This window comes from Etheostoma spectabile, chromosome 18, assembly GCF_008692095.1.
Source record: "Etheostoma spectabile isolate EspeVRDwgs_2016 chromosome 18, UIUC_Espe_1.0, whole genome shotgun sequence".
In the NCBI taxonomy this organism is placed as follows: Eukaryota; Metazoa; Chordata; class Actinopteri; order Perciformes; family Percidae; genus Etheostoma; species Etheostoma spectabile.
In genome coordinates this window covers 5648724-5667805 of record NC_045750.1, presented here as the reverse complement: position 1 = coordinate 5667805, position 19082 = coordinate 5648724, and the positions used below count along the sequence as shown (strand labels likewise).

General features: G+C 41.5%; 2 protein-coding genes across 5 annotated transcripts; both read left to right on the top strand.

Moving 5' to 3' along the window:
* Nucleotides 1–5: 5 nt before the first annotated feature.
* On the top strand, nt 6–5291 carry nup43 (nucleoporin 43). Of its 2 annotated transcripts, none has more exons than XM_032543726.1 (8): nt 6–389; nt 489–611; nt 1019–1096; nt 1968–2130; nt 2533–2668; nt 2772–2923; nt 3883–3999; nt 4761–5291. In XM_032543726.1, exons 1-8 carry the CDS (start codon nt 270–272, stop codon nt 4988–4990), a joined length of 1119 nt encoding a protein of 372 aa, XP_032399617.1. In that variant the 5' UTR covers nt 6–269; the 3' UTR covers nt 4991–5291. The 2 variants fall into 2 exon arrangements, with proteins under 2 accessions (XP_032399617.1, XP_032399616.1); XM_032543725.1 differs by having other exon boundaries at nt 6–404.
* Nucleotides 5292–5956: 665 nt separating this feature from the next.
* Nucleotides 5957–15281, top strand: lats1 (large tumor suppressor kinase 1). 3 transcript variants are annotated; one of them, XM_032543091.1, is made up of 8 exons: nt 5957–6172; nt 6947–7405; nt 7933–8041; nt 8621–10068; nt 10652–11234; nt 12347–12529; nt 12948–13054; nt 13136–15281. In XM_032543091.1, the coding sequence occupies exons 2-8, from the start codon at nt 7055–7057 to the stop codon at nt 13640–13642; spliced, it is 3288 nt and encodes a 1095-aa protein (XP_032398982.1). In that variant the 5' UTR covers nt 5957–6172; nt 6947–7054; the 3' UTR covers nt 13643–15281. The 3 variants fall into 3 exon arrangements, 2 of the variants coding, with proteins under 2 accessions (XP_032398982.1, XP_032398983.1); XR_004336207.1 differs by lacking the exons at nt 12347–12529; nt 12948–13054; nt 13136–15281 and adding an exon at nt 10286–10356 and having other exon boundaries at nt 10652–10826; XM_032543092.1 differs by lacking the exons at nt 12347–12529; nt 12948–13054; nt 13136–15281 and adding an exon at nt 10286–10298 and having other exon boundaries at nt 10652–10895.
* Nucleotides 15282–19082: the final 3801 nt, after the last annotated feature.

Genomic DNA, 19082 nt, shown 5'->3' with positions numbered 1-19082 from the left:
AAGCGTCAGCCAGATCGCCAGATCGCTCAGCCAGTGCATAATCAGATTTGCCGCAGTAATGTAGACGGTGGCCGGTAGGGGGAGTGCGACACTTGTTAATAGTAAATGTGCAAAAAAGTAGCCGGATTTGATAGTGTGACCTTGCTGGGCCACCGTAGTTACGTACAAAGTAGTAGGCGCGTACCGTACACTGGTTTTGCCCATGAATGCTAAGCTAACACAAACACCAGCCATCGTTCTTTTAACTAAACGTGTGTGAAACTGTTTCAATGGAGAGTGTAAATGCTAAGTACGTGTCCCAGAAAGTCAGTAAAACAAGATGGCGCCCTGTATCGCACTCGTCTTTGCAGCAACCAGACATCTTTGCGACCGGCTCGTGGGATAACGAGGTTGGCAAGACAACTGTCAGTTGGATCGTTTTCTGCTGCTTGCTTGTCGTATTTGCTTCACATTACAATGATTAACTCATCAGTGTGTGTCTATTATAGGATAACAAGATTTCCTTTTGGTCCATTGGGGACCATGGAAGATCAGACATGGACGATGGATTTGAAGGAGACCCACAGCTTTTATGTGAACACAAGCATGATGGAGATGTTCTGGACCTCCAAGTAAGACACTCAGTGGGAATCTAAGCTAATGTACCAGCCTGGAAATGTTACTAAAGTACAGAATATTAAAGTTGACCTGAAATGGGCACTTGGCAACATTTAATTTAGGCTCAGTGCACAGAGGCAACTCTTTCTCATAATCCCTAATTTAATTAGACTTTGTTTTGCAGAGAAAAGGAATAGGTCTTTATTATGAAGGGATTATGTTGCAGAGAACATGAATGCACAAGGCATTGCATTGTTGACCCAGGGCAACCGGATCTTAAAAGCAAGAGTGACAATCACACTCATCCATGTAACATGTTTATTGATCTAAGACAGGATGTACCAAATGTTTGTCTTTGGGAGAAAAAACGTCCAATTTATAATGTTGGGGCTTTTTTCCCCACCTCTGTCTGTTTTTACAGTTTTTGGACCAAGAACGAATTGTCACAACATCGTCAACTGGAGCAGTCACCATCTTCCGCCACCACCAAAACAGTCAGGTACACACTGGCACAATTATGTCTGTTAGAGACACACGTTTCACATACAGCGAGCTTATCCATATCCATATTTAGGATGACTTCCATAAAAAGCACACAGCATACAGGGACAGATTACAGCCACTCACAGCAGAACTTGGCACATTTCATGGCGATGCTGATATTATTTGACAAACTGAAAGACTTATAACATAAAACAAAGCAAGCTTAATCAAAGCGTATTGGAAATAGAAACGCTGTTAGGATTTATATTTAGGCATTGTGCATCTGTAAAGTCACTATTGTGCAAGTCAAGATTATATAATAATAATAATAAATAATAATAATAATAAGTGTATTTGATATAGCATCCTTTACAAAGTCACATTATAAACATTTGTAAAAAAAAAAAAAAAAATACAGTAAGAAAATAAGCCAGGAAAAAAACATTGGAAAGACTAATAAAAATCATTTTAAAGATTAAAATCTAAAACCCAAATTTGCAAGTTACAGGTCAGTGATTTTATACGTTATAGTGATAAAACATGGGGAACTTTAACTGTGATTAGAGAATTATTTGACCTTATTTGACTGGATTTTAGCTGGGAATAACTAATATGTAGACATACCTAGCCTGACATTCGTCTGATATTTCTGAGGCTATCTGCCTACTGTGGGAGGCATATAACAGTTACAGATCATTATGTCCTCAAGGTATGTAACTAATGACTTTATAAACCCTGAACTAACATGAAGTCACATCAGTTTAAAGAATTGGCTACACAAATACGTTGCAATTTAAGGAAGGGCATGTTGGACAAAGTGCAAGTACAGTATGACATACTTGTGCTTTTGTAAATATATAAATATAAATCCTCTCTCTCGACTGCAGACAATATCAGTTTCTCGGCGCTGGCCAAGAGTGCATCGTTACCCATGTGACAACGCTCCCTGTACCGGTGTCGTGTGCAGCAGTCCTGAGATTGTTACCGTTGGTGAAGATGGAAAGATTATCGTCTTCAGGGCCGATCAGGAGGGAGTGATTCGAGTCATAGGTGAGATTAAGATTAAGCTACTGTAGCGGCACGTCTCATTAAAATGCACTTAGATTTACAATCTTTAGCATACTATGTGAAATGGGACTTGAATATAATGACTAACACTTTTTACATTTTAACATACTATTTAAGCAGTTGCACATTCTGTTTTCCCAACCTGTATATATTCAAATATTTGTTCTTATAGTTTTATTCCTGTACATTGTATATTCCTTCTCTGTACATTGTATGTATGTATATTGTATCCTAGTGTTTCATTTATATTCATATTCTGTGCTGTATGACTGATGTATGTTTGCTGCTGTAACATCATAATTTGCCATTTTTTTGGGATCAATAAATATCTATCTATCTATCTATCTATCTATCTATCTATCTAACTTGTTTAACCTCTGTTAGAGAATGCGGACAGCAGCACGATTCATGCTGTGACTTACTTGAGGACAACAGAGATTTTGACAGTGAACTCAATCGGCCAACTCAAACTGTGGGACTTAAGACAACAGAGCAACTCACCATCCCAGATTCTCTCCTTGTAAGATCTCCTCCGTTCTATCCAAACAACAATTACATTTCTAATATTCTGTTCTGACCTTTCCTTTTTTATGAGTGGTTATAATAACTTGTTTTCCTTGCAGGTCAGGGGACAGACTCCCTCTGCACTGTGTGGACAGACATCCGAACCAACAGCACATTGTTGCCACAGGAGGGCAGGACGGCATGCTCTGTGTCTGGGATGTGAGACAAGGCAGCACGCCCTTCTCACTCATGGAGGCACACTCTGCTGAAAGTAAGATTATATTGTGGGCAGATTCATTAATTTGCTACTTTTAAACATACAAATGAACTCTGACGTGGTTATACAGCCGGGTCCATAAATATTGGGACATCAACACAATTCTAATCTTTTTGGCTCTATACACCACCACAATGGATTTGAAATGAAACAAACAAGATGTGCTTTAACAACAGACGTTCAACTTTAATTGGAGGGTATTTACATTCAAATTAGGTGAACGGTGTAGGAATTACAACAGTTTTTATATGTGAGGGACAAAAAGTTATGGGACAGTTTAACAATCATAAATCAAACTTTCACTTTTTAATACTTGGTTCCCAATCCCACACCAAAGGTAATGGGACAGTTGGCTGCCCAGGTGATGCATGGCCAGATGTGTTATTCCCTCAGTATCCCATTTTACAAGGGGCAGATAAAAGGTCTAGAGTTCATTTCAAGTATGATATTTGCATTTGCTATCAACACTCAGTATGAGATCCAAAGAGCTGTCACTATCAGTAAAGCAAGCCATCATTAGGCCGGGCAGAGCATCACCAGGGATGAAACCCAGCGTCTGGGGATGTCTGTGCGTTCCACACTTCACGCCGTCATTGACTGCAAAGGATTGGCAACCAAGTATTAAAAAGTGAAAGTTTGATTTATGATTGTTAAACTGTCCCATTGCTTTTGGTCCCTTAAGAAAATGGGAGGCACACATACAAACTGTTGTAAGTCCTACACCGTTCATCTGATTTGGATGGAAATGCCCTCAAATTAAAGCTGAACATCTGCAGTTAAAGCCCATCTTGTTCGTTGGAATTCAAATCCATTGTGGTGGTGTATAGAGCCAAAAAGATTAGAATTGTATCGATGTCCCGATATTTATGGACCCGACTGTATATTATATTTTTCTTTTGTAATGACTTTTTGTCATTGTTTTATAGTTGTTTGTCTTTGGTTTTCCTGTACAGTGTGGGAAGTCCACTTCCACCCAACCAACCCCGATCACCTGTTCACATGCTCAGAGGATGGTTCACTGCTGCACTGGGAGACTTCCACACCGTCAGACATGCCCTCCTTCTTACAAGGCAAGTCAAACTATTCTGTCTGCTATTCAGTTTAATCAGCAGGGGGATAACAAATATTATTTCAAAAAATTAAACTGCTCGGTGCTGCCAAGAAACAGCATTTTAATGCAATAAGGCATGTAATGTACGAGCAATATTTTCCCATCATACGCAGACTATGTTCACTATCTATGTCATGTATAGGGTTGAAGAGATGCTGTTGCGTTACTGTGGTTATCAACTGTGCCTCACAGGAGTTTGAGGTGAAGGCTTGTGGGGAAACAGAGCTTAAAGTGAAAGTTTAATAATGTGAACAGGTTTAAATGTTAGAGTTTGTGAAAAACATTTTTGTCTGTTTAAAGGATAGACATGATTATTTTTAAATGAAGTGGTAGAATGTTACTAAGTACATTTGCTGAAGTACATGTTCCCGTTGTGGGCTGTCAGCAGTGACCTCTGGCCTCTTGAAGCAGTTACCAGATTGTATCTGAAAACAGCTGCAAATAGACATAACAGCACAATCATGTAAAGGAAACTGAAAAATTAATCACAGGATAGATATATATATGAATTTTAAATGTAGTAGTCATAAAACCGCAGCTTTTATCGTTTGGTTGTCAGAGAGACCACAAAAACACTGAGTCAGCTGGTGTGATACAGACAACCAGGAGCTAAACAAGCTGCATATCAACCTGCTAAGGAAGCTATACACCAACATAATAATAGTAAAAAGGATTAACTTGTAAAATAGTAATGGACACGGTTTTGTCATTGTTGTCCAGGCGGCAGGAACAGCAGCAAGATATCTCGCAGTGCGATGGCCCCGGCTGGAGGGAACCAGTCTCTCATCAGCACCTGGCTCAGCGCAGACTCCAGTAAAGGTCGCCTGGAAACGACTCACATGCTGCCCAGCCAGACGCTGTCTGTCAACAGCTTGGATGTACTTGGACAGTGTCTTGTCTGTGGGACTGACGGAGAGGCCATTTTTGTCAACAGACAGGTCCCAGTTTGAAAGAGTTGTTAGTGCACAGGTGCAGATGTGGATGAACATCTGTTTGTTTTCCTTTGAGCATCTAGGGTGCCACAAATACTGGGCTCGGAAGTACGCTTCTGACATTTTGGCTTTACTTGTGTATTTGTCTGTCATATAATGTTGCATACACACTATATTTGCTCATTTTTTGGATGGATTCATCAATGGATGAAGGTTTCTGTAGATCATTCCAAGCCGAGTATTTTGAGAGTACTTTTGTATGGACGTCATTTAAAACCGCTTTGAAATAAATAAATAAATAAAAGCCTTTACAGAAATGCTTTTTAGTCTCTTGACAGTTTTGTGGTAGAAAGTTGAAATCCTAGGGACATCATGCTTATTATTATTTTTATTTTTTTATCTCGTCACAAGGGATGTAGCACCACCACCCCTTTAGTCCTCATTTCAATACTGTAGTGATCTCCGAGTAGTACTTCCGGTCTTTCTGTTCAAATTAAAGTCCCAACATGGTGACTTGAAAGGCAAGTTTTGTGTGCATTCTCTTATTGGCGCTCAGTGTCACTGAGATTATCCTATTTTAATTAAAATTGAACAAAAATACACCTCAGATTTTGATGATTTCTGAGGAACCATTTTTTTAACCGATTTTTACACTTTTGTGTGTGTTTCAAAATTACTTTTTTAGTACAGATTGCAGCTAACTACCATGTGTTATACTGTAGTATTATTAATTTTAGGATGTGCATTTACATTTGTTTTATTTAAAGTTTTGTCTCTGATATAAACAAGATACGTCGTTTTATTTTATAGGGGTTTTATAGTATTTAACTTTTTTTTATTGTTATGGTAAAAATATTAGTAATTGCCAGTCTGCAGGGATGGAAAAGTTCTTCAATTTAGAGATAGGTTTGGCAATGCGATGCGAAACTACCTCAAAGTTACTTTACTTCTTTTATTGTGAAATCTACAATATCCGGAAGTGAGTTTCATTTCTTCTTCGTCCAACTTGTTGCCTGCTGTTGTATGGTTGTACTTGTCATTCAGACATCCCAGGAATTCAACACGACTCGGAGCGAGCCAGCTCGGCACCACAAGGACATTTTAAGTTAAAATCGCGTCCTTGTTGCCGTGAAAAGTCAAGGAGAACCGTGTGTGGTCAAAATAGGACAATTGTTGAGCGGAGGGCAGCTGCAGACCCTGGTAAGTAGTCAGACACTGAGTGTTGTGCTCCGAGCTAGCAGCTAGTTCGCAACCTGTTGTTGAATCAACGCTAGCAGCAAATGGATGCCTTCAACACACAGGCCGCGGACAAACTGCTGCGCCGTTAGTTTATATGCTAATTGAAATTGTGAAAACACCTGTTAGCAGCTCGTGGGTATTTTTGTGTTTGGATAGTTTAGGTGAATGTGCCGAACAACATAGCTTAGCATTTAATTTTACAGTCCTGGACGCAAGAGAACTAACGTTAGCGTTGAAGTAGCGCTCTGTTAGCCTGGGCTGCTAACGACGCTAACAAGCCTCTTGTTTTGTAGTGGCAATGTTATTTATAAAGTACTTTTAGTTACCCGTAACCTCAAACCGCTTTATGTCAAAAGACAAAATATATAAATATAAGCATTAATAGCAAAAATAACATTACACTATAAGAATCAACACAACAAGACAATTGCAAAAAAAACAAGTTGTGGAGAAGAAGAATGTGAAGGAATAGTTTTTTTCTAACTTTCAGGTTTTGAACAACGAATTTAGCTTAAAGTGAAATGGTACAGCACCGAAACAAAACTGTTTCAGCTTTAGGTTCAGATGAACTCCCAGAATTGACAGTCTGCTTCATAACAATCTTCACATAACTATTCTTATCTGATGGCATTTGTTGCTACCATAGTACACACATCTCGTTTGCCTAACCTGTTCGGTAACATGACATGTGCTCTGGATGACTGCTCATCTCACATTGTACATTCCTGCAAACAGCGTGCAGATGTGAGGTCAGACATCAGAGATCTCTGCCACCCTTTGTTGCAACCCTGGACAGAGCGACATCCTCTTCATCCCCTTCATCGTCATCATACATGCTCTTACATGAAGAGAGGAGGGGAGAAACCCGAAGGATACAGACAGATGAGACCCAAAACGTTCCCCGCCAGCAACTACAGCGGCAACAGCCAGCACATGCTGCAGGAAATACGCAACAGCCTGCGCAACTTGTCCAAACCCTCAGACCCCCCTAAAGTGGAGATTGGAGGAGCTGGAAAAATGCTTCCTGAAGACCCAAGGCAACAGGGCCGCAGCAGCAACCCCAAAAACCCCCACCACAAGACCTTACAGGAGATCCGCAAATCCCTGATGCCTTTTGCCAACGAGCCCAGTACTTCCGGCCCTGAGGTGAACAAACACACGTCGTTGGAATCCCCCTGTACTGGATTTGAGGAGGTGAGGAGAAGAAGAAGATGGTTTTTGTGTTTTGTCAGACAGGTTTTTGTGAAGGATTGTGGAGGAATTTCATTCTAAACATAACTCTGCAATCTAGAATAATGACTTGGTGCACTTTGCTTACCGGAGAATCATTTGAAAAATGAAAAGTATGCAAAGTGGAAGGGCAACCTACAAGAGTAGTTTCTCAGTTGACAGTTCCCACTGTTTTAAACTAGTGCATGCAGTCAGGTATGAAGGCCAGTATGTTGTGCAGTATCTTCAGTTGTAACAAGTAACTAAAAACATTTTGTAAAGTTTTAAAATATCCACACATTCTCTGATTACATCTTCTCCAAATGAGGATTTGTTGCTTTTGTCAGATATATGATTGTAAACTAAATGTCTTTGGGTTCATTGGACTGTTGGTTGATGCTTGATGTTCTGCAAAATAATACATTCTGTATTTAATGTATTTACAGTTTATTTGCATTTTGTAATCCGTTGATTGCTCTAAATGTTAATAGTACTTTTTGCCTTTTAAATAGAGCAACAGGAGTATGGGGGCAGTTATAGACTTCACAGGTAAGGTGAGCTATCAGGACTCCATGAGGGACCAGATGGCCAACCCCAACACCACAGGTCTGAAAGCCCCAGGTACGAAACTGTCCACCGGGACTAAATGCTCTTTTATTTTCCATCCCGGCTTGTTCATTCAACCTTGATATTGTTTGCAAGATTTGCTTAAAGAAATGACAACATGTGCTGACAAACAGAATGAGTCACTGCGTCACGTAATGGAAGAAGTTGAAAATGAGGGTTTTGATTTTCATTCATAATGACAGTAATGGTACAGCTTAGGAAAGACATGGATTACAGTATGCTGGCAATCACATTTTTTGAGTTTATTTGTTAAAAAACAAAATAGTGATTCATTATGTCTTACAACAAGTCATGTTACACAGCTTGGGTCTTCAACTTTTAGATATTATTCTGATTGGATTTAATAACATTGTACATACCAAGTTAATATCTGAGTCCTGGAAACGTGGCTCTGGGGCAAGAGAGAGCACACATGTGTGAATGCATATGTGAGATTTTGCATATTTTATAGACCTACAGACATAAACCTGTTTATTTTAGTTTTGGATGGACGTTGGTTTAATTTATTTTAGCTATGAGGAAGCAGTGCTACAAGTAATGGTCTTGCATTTTTGCTATTTTTTGTGCCCATAGGAGCTCATACCCAGCAGGCTGTGCTGAGGAGGCCAAGCTGGAAAGGCTCCAAGGAGTCTTTGGCGCCTCGACACGGTCCTCTCATGGTGGATGGGATGATGTACCGCTCAGACAGCCCCGGACCACCACCTGCCTTCCAGCAGGGTCACCTTGCTAACAGCCAGAGAGTCAATCCTCCACTGCCACCTCAGGTGCGCAGTGTCACACCTCCACCAAACCGTGGTGGCATGCCTCCTGCATCATCCCGGGACAGCAACCCACGCTACCCTGGCAACATGGATTACCTTGTGCCCCGCATCTCTCCGGTACCCCAGGGGGCCTGGCCTGATGGTTACCAATCATCGGCACCTCAGAATCAGCGTGGGATCAGCCCAGTCCCTGTGGGCCACCAGCCCATCATAATGCAGAGCTCTGGGGGGAATAAGTTCACCTTTCCCTCCAGCTGGTCTCAGAATGGCTCTCCTCAGCCAGACTACATGGCTGGGGGTAGCAGACAGCCTCCCCCCCCATACCCGGTTAACCAGAGCAGCCGTCACAGTCCCACTGACCAGCAGATGCAGTCGGGAGGACCTTCATCCTCTCCCTCTTACGTCAACGGTGGAAACATCCCTCAGTCCATGATGGTTCCTAACCGGAACAGTCTTAACCTTGACATGTATAACATAGGACCTCCTCAGTCCTGGTCCCAGGCTCCTCTGAACCCCAACCAGCCCCAGTCTTCCTCTGGCAATAGCAGCAACCAGGATCTGTCACCGTCGTGGCAGCACAACATGCTGGTCCGCTCCAATTCCTTCAACAACCACCCGCTGAACAGCAGACCGTCCCACCCATCCAGCTCCCAGCCGTCTGCCACCACGGTCACTGCCATCACCCAGGCTCCCATCCTGCAGCCAGTCAAAAGCATGCGTGTCCAGAAACCTGAGTTACACACCGCTGTCGCTCCTACACACCCTCCATGGATGCAGCAGCCTCCACCGCCTACAACTGCACCTGCTTACCCAGAACCCCCCGCCCCTGTATCTCAGATCCCTGTCGTAGCAGAAGCTCCCAGCTACCAGGGCCCCCCTCCGCCCTATCCTAAACATCTCCTCCAGCAGCAGACTGCACCCTGCCCCCCTGCCTACGATCCAGGGGCCAATAAGCTCGGCACAGGCAGAGAGCAGCCCGCTGAAGACGAGAGCAGTGGAGGCGACAGCTCCCGAGACAAGACCACGGAAAGCCCCGAAAGCACCGCAGCGACGGAGAAGGAGAAGAAGCAAATCACAACATCCCCTGTTCCTGTCCGCCGCAACAAGAAAGACGAAGAGCCGAGAGGGGAGTCCGGGAGGGTCGCACTGTACTCACCCCAGGCCTTCAAGTTCTTCATGGAGCAACATGTGGAGAATATCCTAAAGAACCATCAGATGAGGATTCGGAGGAGGAAGCAGTTGGAAAGTGAGATGCAAAGGGTAAGATTAAACAACCTTAGTCGCAGCTTAAATTTAGTTAATGAATTGACTGTAGTTATAAAATCTATTTCACGTTGTATTTTAAAGGAACCTTACCTTTCACTCTTTCCAAACTGTTATTCCTACTATCATCACTGTATTATGGGTGTTTTTTTATGCTGTTCTATTTTTCTTAGCTGTTCTTTCTCTTCTTTTCTCTCCTTGCTGTCACTGACAGCTGATCTAAAAAGGTAAAGGTATCTCTGCTGTCCTGTGACACAGAATAGTCCACACACATCAGTTATTCAAGTAAGCTGTTGTTGAGACTGGTCTTGGTATTTTAATTTACATGCAGCATGTTGGCCCGAGTGGCTAAAGGAAATGCATGGTACTCCATATCACTCATCATGTCACAGCTTGTGTGTCTTTGGTTTGTACTAAAGTGATGATTAACATGTGAAAAGAAGGACAATACATTTGCACAAAAAATCATTTGAATTTTGCACTGGTTTCCTTTTAGTGTTTTCAGCCAATTAACCAGTACTATGACAATTTAGAGATGTTGTTGGTCATTAAATCACTGTTGACTCTGTCCTGTGCTCAGGTGGGTTTGTCTTCAGAAGCTCAAGAGCAGATGCGTATGATGCTCTGCCAGAAAGAGTCCAACTACATCCGGCTAAAGCGAGCCAAGATGGATAAAGCCATGTTCAAACGAATCAAGACCCTCGGCATCGGAGCATTCGGTGAGGTGTGCTTGGCCAGAAAAGAAGACACGGGAGCGCTGTACGCCATGAAAACGCTCCGTAAGAAGGACGTGCTGCTGAGAAACCAGGTGGCCCACGTCAAGGCTGAGAGAGACATCCTGGCTGAGGCAGACAACGAGTGGGTGGTGCGTCTTTACTACTCTTTCCAAGACAGGGACAACCTGTACTTTGTCATGGAGTACATTCCTGGAGGGGACATGATGAGTCTTCTCATCCGACTCGGCATCTTCAAAGAAGAGCTGGCCCAGTTCTACATTGCCGAGCTCACGTGTGCCGTGGAGAGTGTCCACAAGATGGGCTTCATCCACCGAGACATCAAGCCTGATAACATCCTTATAGACCGAGACGGACATATAAAACTCACTGACTTTGGCCTGTGCACTGGCTTCCGCTGGACGCATGACTCCAAGTATTACCAGAGTGGTCGGTATCACTTTTTTATTATCTGAACTATTCATTCAAAATGTAATGTAATTAAATTAAATGAATTCACCCACCAATTTACAAAAATGGCCTGGGTTGAAGTTCATTTCAACCATATTACTTTCATTTGGTTAAAAAATAAAACTACAAAATGGCCACTTGTTTTCTTTAGTAGTATAGAATGTCAGAAAAAGGTTAAATCTAGTACCTCACAATTTCCCAGAGCTCAAGATGATGTCTTCAAAATACTTGTTTTGTCAGTTCAACAAATATTAAATGTACCATAGAAGACTAATAACCAGCAACTTGTTTGGGAAGATTTTGCTAAAAATATCTATATATACCCATCAATTTAATGTTCTGGATTTCTCTTTTATAACAGAAAAACTGTCCTGTGTTATGTAATTTGGAGCTCAACCTGCCAACAATACATTTCTCTGCTGCCTAACTTTTAGAATTAAAAATAATTAGATATTTGACTTTTGGCAGTAGGCCTGCATGATTAATCGTTATAAAGTCGCTATCTCAATTCTCCCTGTTCACAATTTTAATTTTTAAATAACTGATTAAAAGAATTATAACTATAAATAAAGATTTTTGAACAACTTTGTCATTTAGTTTTACGAGCCGACTGCATCACAAACGCTTTCTTCTGTGAGTTTTAAACATAGACAATATAAAATAGGTTTTAACAAGCTTGTAGTGATGTGCTATAGGTGCCAAAAAAAAATCAGTTTTTATTAATGCCATTTTTTTGTTTTGTCATGGTCAAAAAAATAATCGTGGCAGAGAATCGTGATAACAATTCTAAGCTTAAAAATCATGATTCATATTTTTCCCCAAAATCATGCAGGCCTATTTGGCAGTTTCAGTCCAGAAAAGCTAGCTTTCAAGAATTTAAATTCTTCACCATACGCAGGAACAAGTCATTCAGTGAATATTTTGGAAATCATGAAAATGCTTAATGTAAGGACCATATCAAATTATTTGAACCTGGTATTTTTAAATGTATACCTGCTAAATAACCCTTGCTATTTTTATTCAATCAAAAAAAAAAACTTACACTGTTGATCAGCATAATGAGGTGATTAAGCGTTGTGCTTTGTGTCCAGGTGACCATGTGAGGCAGGACAGCATGGACTTCAGTAAGGAATGGGAAGACCCGACCAACTGCCGCTGTACAGACCGCCTGAAGCCTCTGGAGAGGAGGAAGGCCCGGCAGCACCAGCGCTGTTTGGCCCATTCACTGGTGGGGACGCCTAACTACATCGCCCCAGAAGTGCTGCTGCGCACAGGTACAAAGGCTCACAGCAACGGCTGCGACTGACAACCGGTTTCTCCATTAATCTTTTAGTTGTTTGGTCTATAAAATGTCGTTTAGTTTTTTTCCCAAAGCCCAAGACGATGTCCTTAACTGTCACAGAGGTGTGAGGAAACTAGAAAATATTCACATTTAAGATGCTGGAATCAGAGAGTTTTAGTTTTTATTATTCTTCAAATCAATTATGAAAAGTAGTTGGCAATAATTTTATGTTGACAACTAATAATCAATCGATGTAATCTGTTCAGCTCTGACAGCTAGCCTGTGTACTGTGGGATTAACTGCTTGTCTCTCTCCAGAGTTTGTATCATTCTGTGTGACCATAAAAAACTTCTTAACAAAATGGAGAGATGTTATTGAAGTGTTGTTGATGAAAAATGGATCTCCTCCAGGATACACCCAGCTCTGTGATTGGTGGAGTGTCGGTGTCATCCTGTATGAAATGGTTGTTGGACAGCCTCCCTTCCTAGCAACCACACCCCTGGAGACACAAATGAAGGTATGTGAAGCACCTGCAGAGGAATGTAATGCACCGAGACGTTATAGTTGATTATTGTCTGTCTCCGCTGTTGAACACCAGGTGATAAACTGGAAGAGCATGCTGCACATTCCTCCGCCTGCCAAGCTCAGCCCCGAGGCGTCGGATCTCATCGTTAAATTGTGCCGCAGCCCCGAGGACCGCCTCGGCAAGAACGGTACCGATGAAATCAAAGCTCACCCGTTCTTCAAGACCATCGACTTCTCCAGCGACCTGCGGCAGCAGATGGCGCCGTACGTCCCCACCATCGCCCACTCCACAGACACCTCCAACTTTGACCCCGTGGACCCGGATAAACTGTGGAGCAGCGGCGGCGAGGGCGACCTCAACGACACCCTCAACGGCTGGTTCCGCAACGGCAAACACCCCGCGCATGCCTTCTACGAGTTCACCTTCCGCCGCTTCTTCGACGACAACGGCCACCCGTACAGCTGCCCCAAACCCATCGAGTACGAGGGTTATAACGAGGACGAGGCGGACTCGGAGGGCCCGGGGCAGGAGGCAGCCGGGAGCTCAGCAACGCAGGGCCGAGACCTGGTCTACGTGTAGCGTCCGAGTCCAGCTGAGCTCCGTGTACATAGCGAGGGCGCTGGTGCGTGAGAGAAGGGGAATGCATCGGTACAGCGTTCAAACATAGGAAAGTCTGTTTGTTGGAGCAGTCAGAACACTCTGCAGCACGTTAACAGACTTCGATATCGAGACGATAAGTGCACACTACAAATTAAAAGAATGGTTAGGCATTCTGGGTGTTTATGTGCTTTCTTGCCGAGAGTTGGATCGATACCACTCTCGGGTTTTAGGTGAATACGTAGAGCAGCTGCAGCGAGTCAGAGGCCGAGCCAGGCTAGTTGTCCTCCCCCCCCCCCCCCCCCCCCCCCCCCCCCCCCTGCTTCCAGTCTTCATGCTAAGGTAACCCAGCGTGGTGTTGATCTCCTTGGCTACTCTCGGCAAGAGAGCAAATAAGCGCGTTTTCCCAAAATGTTGCTTTTTCTACGTGTGAAAGGTACACTGTACGAGGTTTTGCTGCCTGGGTAACAGAACGCAGGAATAAAATCAGGGTGCTCTTTTTTTGATGACATCGCAAACTCCCCTTAAAGACTTAATTTATTTAAGAAAATTGTAACTGGTGATGCTAGTGTAGATGCTGTTTGAGTGTGGGAATGTTTGTTGTTGGAATTTACATTTACTGGTTAAAAAAATGTCTTAATTTATATTTTAATGTCTGTTGCAATGGGGTTTTAGTCTTGTGACTCATAGAACTTTGCAGGGATAAATTGCTCTAATTATTCATTGCTGTGCCTTCTTGATTTTTAATTTTTTATCTTTCACCAAATATAAAGAGGATTAATAATCAGACTGGCATTTTAAAAATGAGAGTAGCAGTAGCTGATTGAACTACAGTAGGTGTTTGTTTTTATTTTTCTAATTTATACTTAATGTATTTATAAATTAAGTTGTATACAGTTGATGTAAATACTTTTTCTCTTCCCCGTCAGCTGATTTTTTTCCTTAGGGCAGGCCCTTGTCACTGTCTGCTGCTGCTGCCTTCTGTCGATGTAATGTGTGATTTTTCTGTCTCATTCACCCAAAATACACAGAAACACTAAATCACAGGACGCTGATTAGATCTCGTCTCTCCACCAAAGCACTAAATAGGTGGGTTATGACTTTTTATTTGCAATAACCCACGTTTAGAAAAGAAAGATCACAAGACCGTGAAATTTGTTTATGTCGTGTTATTACACTATCAACCAGAAATGCCTTGCTTTTAGGCACCTAACCACTTCATCCACTTCATCCTACAGTACTCTGCGTTGTGTTTGAGGATCTGAGAAAGACTTAAAATCCGGCTCCTACAAAGTAATTGTCTTATTTCCTGTCTTTAAGAATCACTACAGCATACTGTCGCGTGTTTCTGGACTGATTTAAAGAAAGAAAGTGGATTGATGGACTGACGGTGGAGAGATCTGCTCTCCGTCACGTATGATGGTGTCGTAACCCGCTGTACGTTTTCTTTGTGTTTAGGAAGAATCTCTGAATGTAGTTCTGGACTTAATGGTGACCACTGGCATTCTGCACTGGTTTTGTGTTTTCATTGTAAGAGAGAATTTTATTTTTGTGTACATTGTTGCTCTGAGAGTTTGGGTACAGGGAAGAGAGTGGTAAATAAAGAATATAAAGAACAAAATATGTTTTACATTATATCCTGACAAACTACTGGACTGGTGATTCAGAACACAGCAACAACAACTATAATATTAACAGCAGTATTAGTAATTATTAATGTATCTGCCATGAAATTGCAGAAGCCGAAGACGACATCTGTAAATGTCTTGTTTTGTCTAACCAACTGTCCCGAAAACCCCAAAATAATGACATTGGACAAAGAAAATGTCCACATATTCACAACTAAAAAGATGAAATTGGGGTATGTTTTGTGTTTTTATTAAAAAATTGTAGATAACTGATAAATCGTAAACAAGTAATGAGAATAAAATCAGTTTTCAGAATTAGTTTAATCCTGGATTTTGTCAGAAAGGTCAAACGTTAAAATAACACTAAATATCTATTATAAGAACGCTGATATTTTGTCTGTAAATTAATATACACAAAATACTTGTTTATACATTTCAGTATAGAAGATTAAGCAGAATTGGCCGACTCTGTTTTAACTTTGCCTGATACTTTGGTTCCACACTATTTATCACACTAATCAAATCTGAATAAGTAAGATGTGTAATCTTGTTCAGAAGCTTTAAAATAATAGTTAAAGGTATTAAATTATATTAAATGCAGATACTATGTTACAGGGTATTAATTAACGGAAGTTTGTATTTCATTTTGGACACTTTAACTTTTGGTAATCTGTCAGCCTTGGGGAAAACGCATGAGGGAGTTCAAACATACACGGTAATAAATAACGTTTCCATTCAGATAAAAGTTTGTGTTTAACATGAAATAACTGCCACACGGTCTGTTCAAAATAACACAACTGACCATCAGTGGTCATGATGAAGCTAGTGAAGGTTGTTCCTATGACCTGCGGCCACCAGGGGGCGCCACACAAAGACAGGTTAAGTTCCCCAGACAGTAGAGACTTTTAATAAAGTTAAAGTTGACGGATACTAGTTAGGTTAACAGCAATTATCTATAATCTGAAGCATTGCGATCCCAGTGAAATAAGCCACTGACTGATAGACGTGTGCATCACTATTTAATGTCCCCTGGGAACAATTTCTATTGTGCTGTGAGCTATGTTTTATAATTGTCATCAAATGTATGTTTTTGCGTACCACTGTATAAAAATAGCCTACTGTTACAAGTTTAAGCCCCGCATTAAGAAAAAGTAAAAGTGAAGAAGAAGAAGAAGAAGAAGAACTTTATCAAATCCCACAAGGAGACTTTTTTTTTTCAATCGATTGTAGTTAACAGTACACACACGCCCGGGATACACACACATGCAAATAACCTACATGCACAAATGAAGAGATATAGAGATATTAGAATGAGTGGGGTGCGCAGCCCATGGATAGGCGCCACGAGCAGTTGGGGGTTTGGTGCCTTGCTCAAGGGGCACCTTGGTAGTGCCCAGGATTTGAACTGGCACCTCTCCAGCTACCACTCCACACTCCTTGGTCTGTCACTGGAGAGGTGCCAGGAAAGTGCAAAAGTAGCTAAATTAGGAGTACTCCCAATGCAGAGTGACGGTCAGTTGGCTCATTATCATCAGTAGGCTATTAACATGTTAGCGGTAGCCTATTAACATGTTAGCCGTAGGCTATTAACATGTTAGCGGTAGCCTATTAACATGTTAGCGGTAGCCTATTAACATGTTAGCAGTCGCCTATTAACATGTTAGCGTTAGCCTATTAACATGTTAGCCGTAGGCTATTAACATGTTAGCGTTAGCCTATTAACATGTTAGCGGTAGCCTATTAACATGTAAGCGGTAGCCTATTAACATGTTAGCAGTCGCCTATTAACATGTTAGCAGTCGCCTATTAACATGTTAGCGTTAGCCTATTAACATGTAAGCGGTAGCCTATTAACATGTTAGCAGTCGCCTATTAACATGTTAGCGTTAGCCTATTAACATGTTAGCGGTAGCCTATTAACATGTTAGCAGTCGCCTATTAACATGTTAGCGTTAGCCTATTAACATGTTAGCGGTAGCGTATTAACATGTAAGCGGTAGCCTATTAACATGTTAGCAGTCGCCTATTAACATGTTAGCGTTAGCCTATTAACATGTTATCGGTAGCCTATTAATATGTTAGCAGTCGCCTATTAACATGTTAGCGTTAGCCTATTAACATGTTAGCGTTAGCCTATTAACATGTTAGCAGTCACCTATTAACATGTTAGCGTTAGCCTATTAACATGTTAGCCGTATTCTATTTACATGTTAGCGGTAGCCTATTGATTAAAAAGTGATTGCGATCTTCTTGAATCTTTGCAGGTAGTATCTGTTGACACTCATGACGAAAAGCCATCCAAAGAATTTTGACTGAAAAATGTGCAACTTATAGAGAAGCAACTTCCTATCGGCAGCTGTTGAAAGAGGAAGGTGTGTATCTGGCCAAGATTTATTCCAATTGCCACCAAACATGACACAGTTGTTCCCCATAGGGGCGTGGGCATCCATGCCAAATCTTGAGTGAATCGGCCGTTAGAACCTCGTGACAAAAAGCTTTCAAAAGAGTTTTAATAGCTAACACAACTCACAAGTTATAGAGGACCAACTTCCTGTAGGATGCAGTTGAAACAGGAACAGTTGTATCTTGGTAAAGGTTATTCAGATTTACGTGAAACTTAGAATGTGTGGTCTGCATGTGACATTGAGGTGCTCCCTATACTCTATCCACCCCCATGTACACAGACCACGCCCCTTTCAGAACTTGTTTAAAGCCCGTGTTGCAGGTTAACCACCACTGGGTAAAAAAAAGCACTCAAGACATGCATATTATTTTTTTTAAATGTCTCCAAATAGTGTTAAAGGCCAGTTCTTGGTCATTTTTGGTATTAGCGGGTTTTTTAATTTAATTCGGTGATGACATCCCGTTGGGGAGAGTAGCTTCAGCCTGGTACTAGGACTATGGAGATTGACTGGGATGAGGAAGAGCTGGGAAGGCCAGCAACTGAATAATTTTGAACCTACCAGACGTGAAAGGGCAAATGAGGAATTGCCGAGAGTTGGGGAACTCTCCTGGTGAAATCCTCTCCTGGTTAAATGCACGGCCGCAAAGAATGGCGTCTACCAGTTGACCTGCAAGGAGGCGAAGGTCCGTTCATCACTGCTTGCAGCTTTAATTTTAATTTAGGCTACTTCATATAGACATTTGATAGTTTAATATGTAACAATGGATAATTTTGATATAGCCTGAGTTAAGTAAAGCCTACTGACCTCTGCAAAATTAACTTTCCTTGGGAGACAATGAAGATTTTCTAACTTTTTAAACTGTCCATACGACTTGTAGCTTGAACGAGGGAATGCTAAGCATTTTTTGCTTGAAAAATGATTTAAACAGTTTATTGATCGACATATTGATTGACCGAGACTTGTTTTAGCTCTTTTAAAGAATGAAATTGAATGAAATTTTTTCAAGCTAAACAATAAAACAGTTGGGACATACTGCTGGCTGAGTGATCAACATTTATGTAGGCTACTGAACTGTTGCTCAGTTACCCAGTTATGTGTTAACAGATATGTGCTCCCCCCCCCCACCCCCCACTTTCTGTAACCTTTCAACTGTCCACCATTGATTAAACTCAAAAATGTCCAAATAACAAACTGATGTCAAACTGATTCATGTTGAGACAGATCTCTTCCTTATATGTGCATATCGCAGCCAGGCCGGTGTTTGGGTATTTGAGTGGTAACATTAGTTTCTGGCTGTTTGGGGGAGTGTGAGGTGAACCCTGGGGCCCAATGCAGCAAAATACAGGAATGCATCTTGATTAGGGAGGATTTTTGTGTTAAGACATGATT

What these genes read in the sequence shown, in the direction of transcription:
- lats1 (XM_032543091.1), top strand. Translation starts at nt 7,055, where the DNA reads ATGAAGAGAGGAGGGGAGAAACCCGAAGGATACAGACAGATGAGACCC. An exon ending in CTCCAAGTATTACCAGAGTG is followed by an intron (nt 11,235 to 12,346) that starts GTCGGTATCACT and finishes CTTTGTGTCCAG; the next exon opens with GTGACCATGTGAGGCAGGAC. An exon ending in CCCTGGAGACACAAATGAAG is followed by an intron (nt 13,055 to 13,135) that starts GTATGTGAAGCA and finishes GTTGAACACCAG; the next exon opens with GTGATAAACTGGAAGAGCAT.
- nup43 (XM_032543725.1), top strand. Translation starts at nt 270, where the DNA reads ATGGAGAGTGTAAATGCTAAGTACGTGTCCCAGAAAGTCAGTAAAACA. An exon ending in GCCACCACCAAAACAGTCAG is followed by an intron (nt 1,097 to 1,967) that starts GTACACACTGGC and finishes TCTCGACTGCAG; the next exon opens with ACAATATCAGTTTCTCGGCG. An exon ending in CCATCCCAGATTCTCTCCTT is followed by an intron (nt 2,669 to 2,771) that starts GTAAGATCTCCT and finishes TTTTCCTTGCAG; the next exon opens with GTCAGGGGACAGACTCCCTC.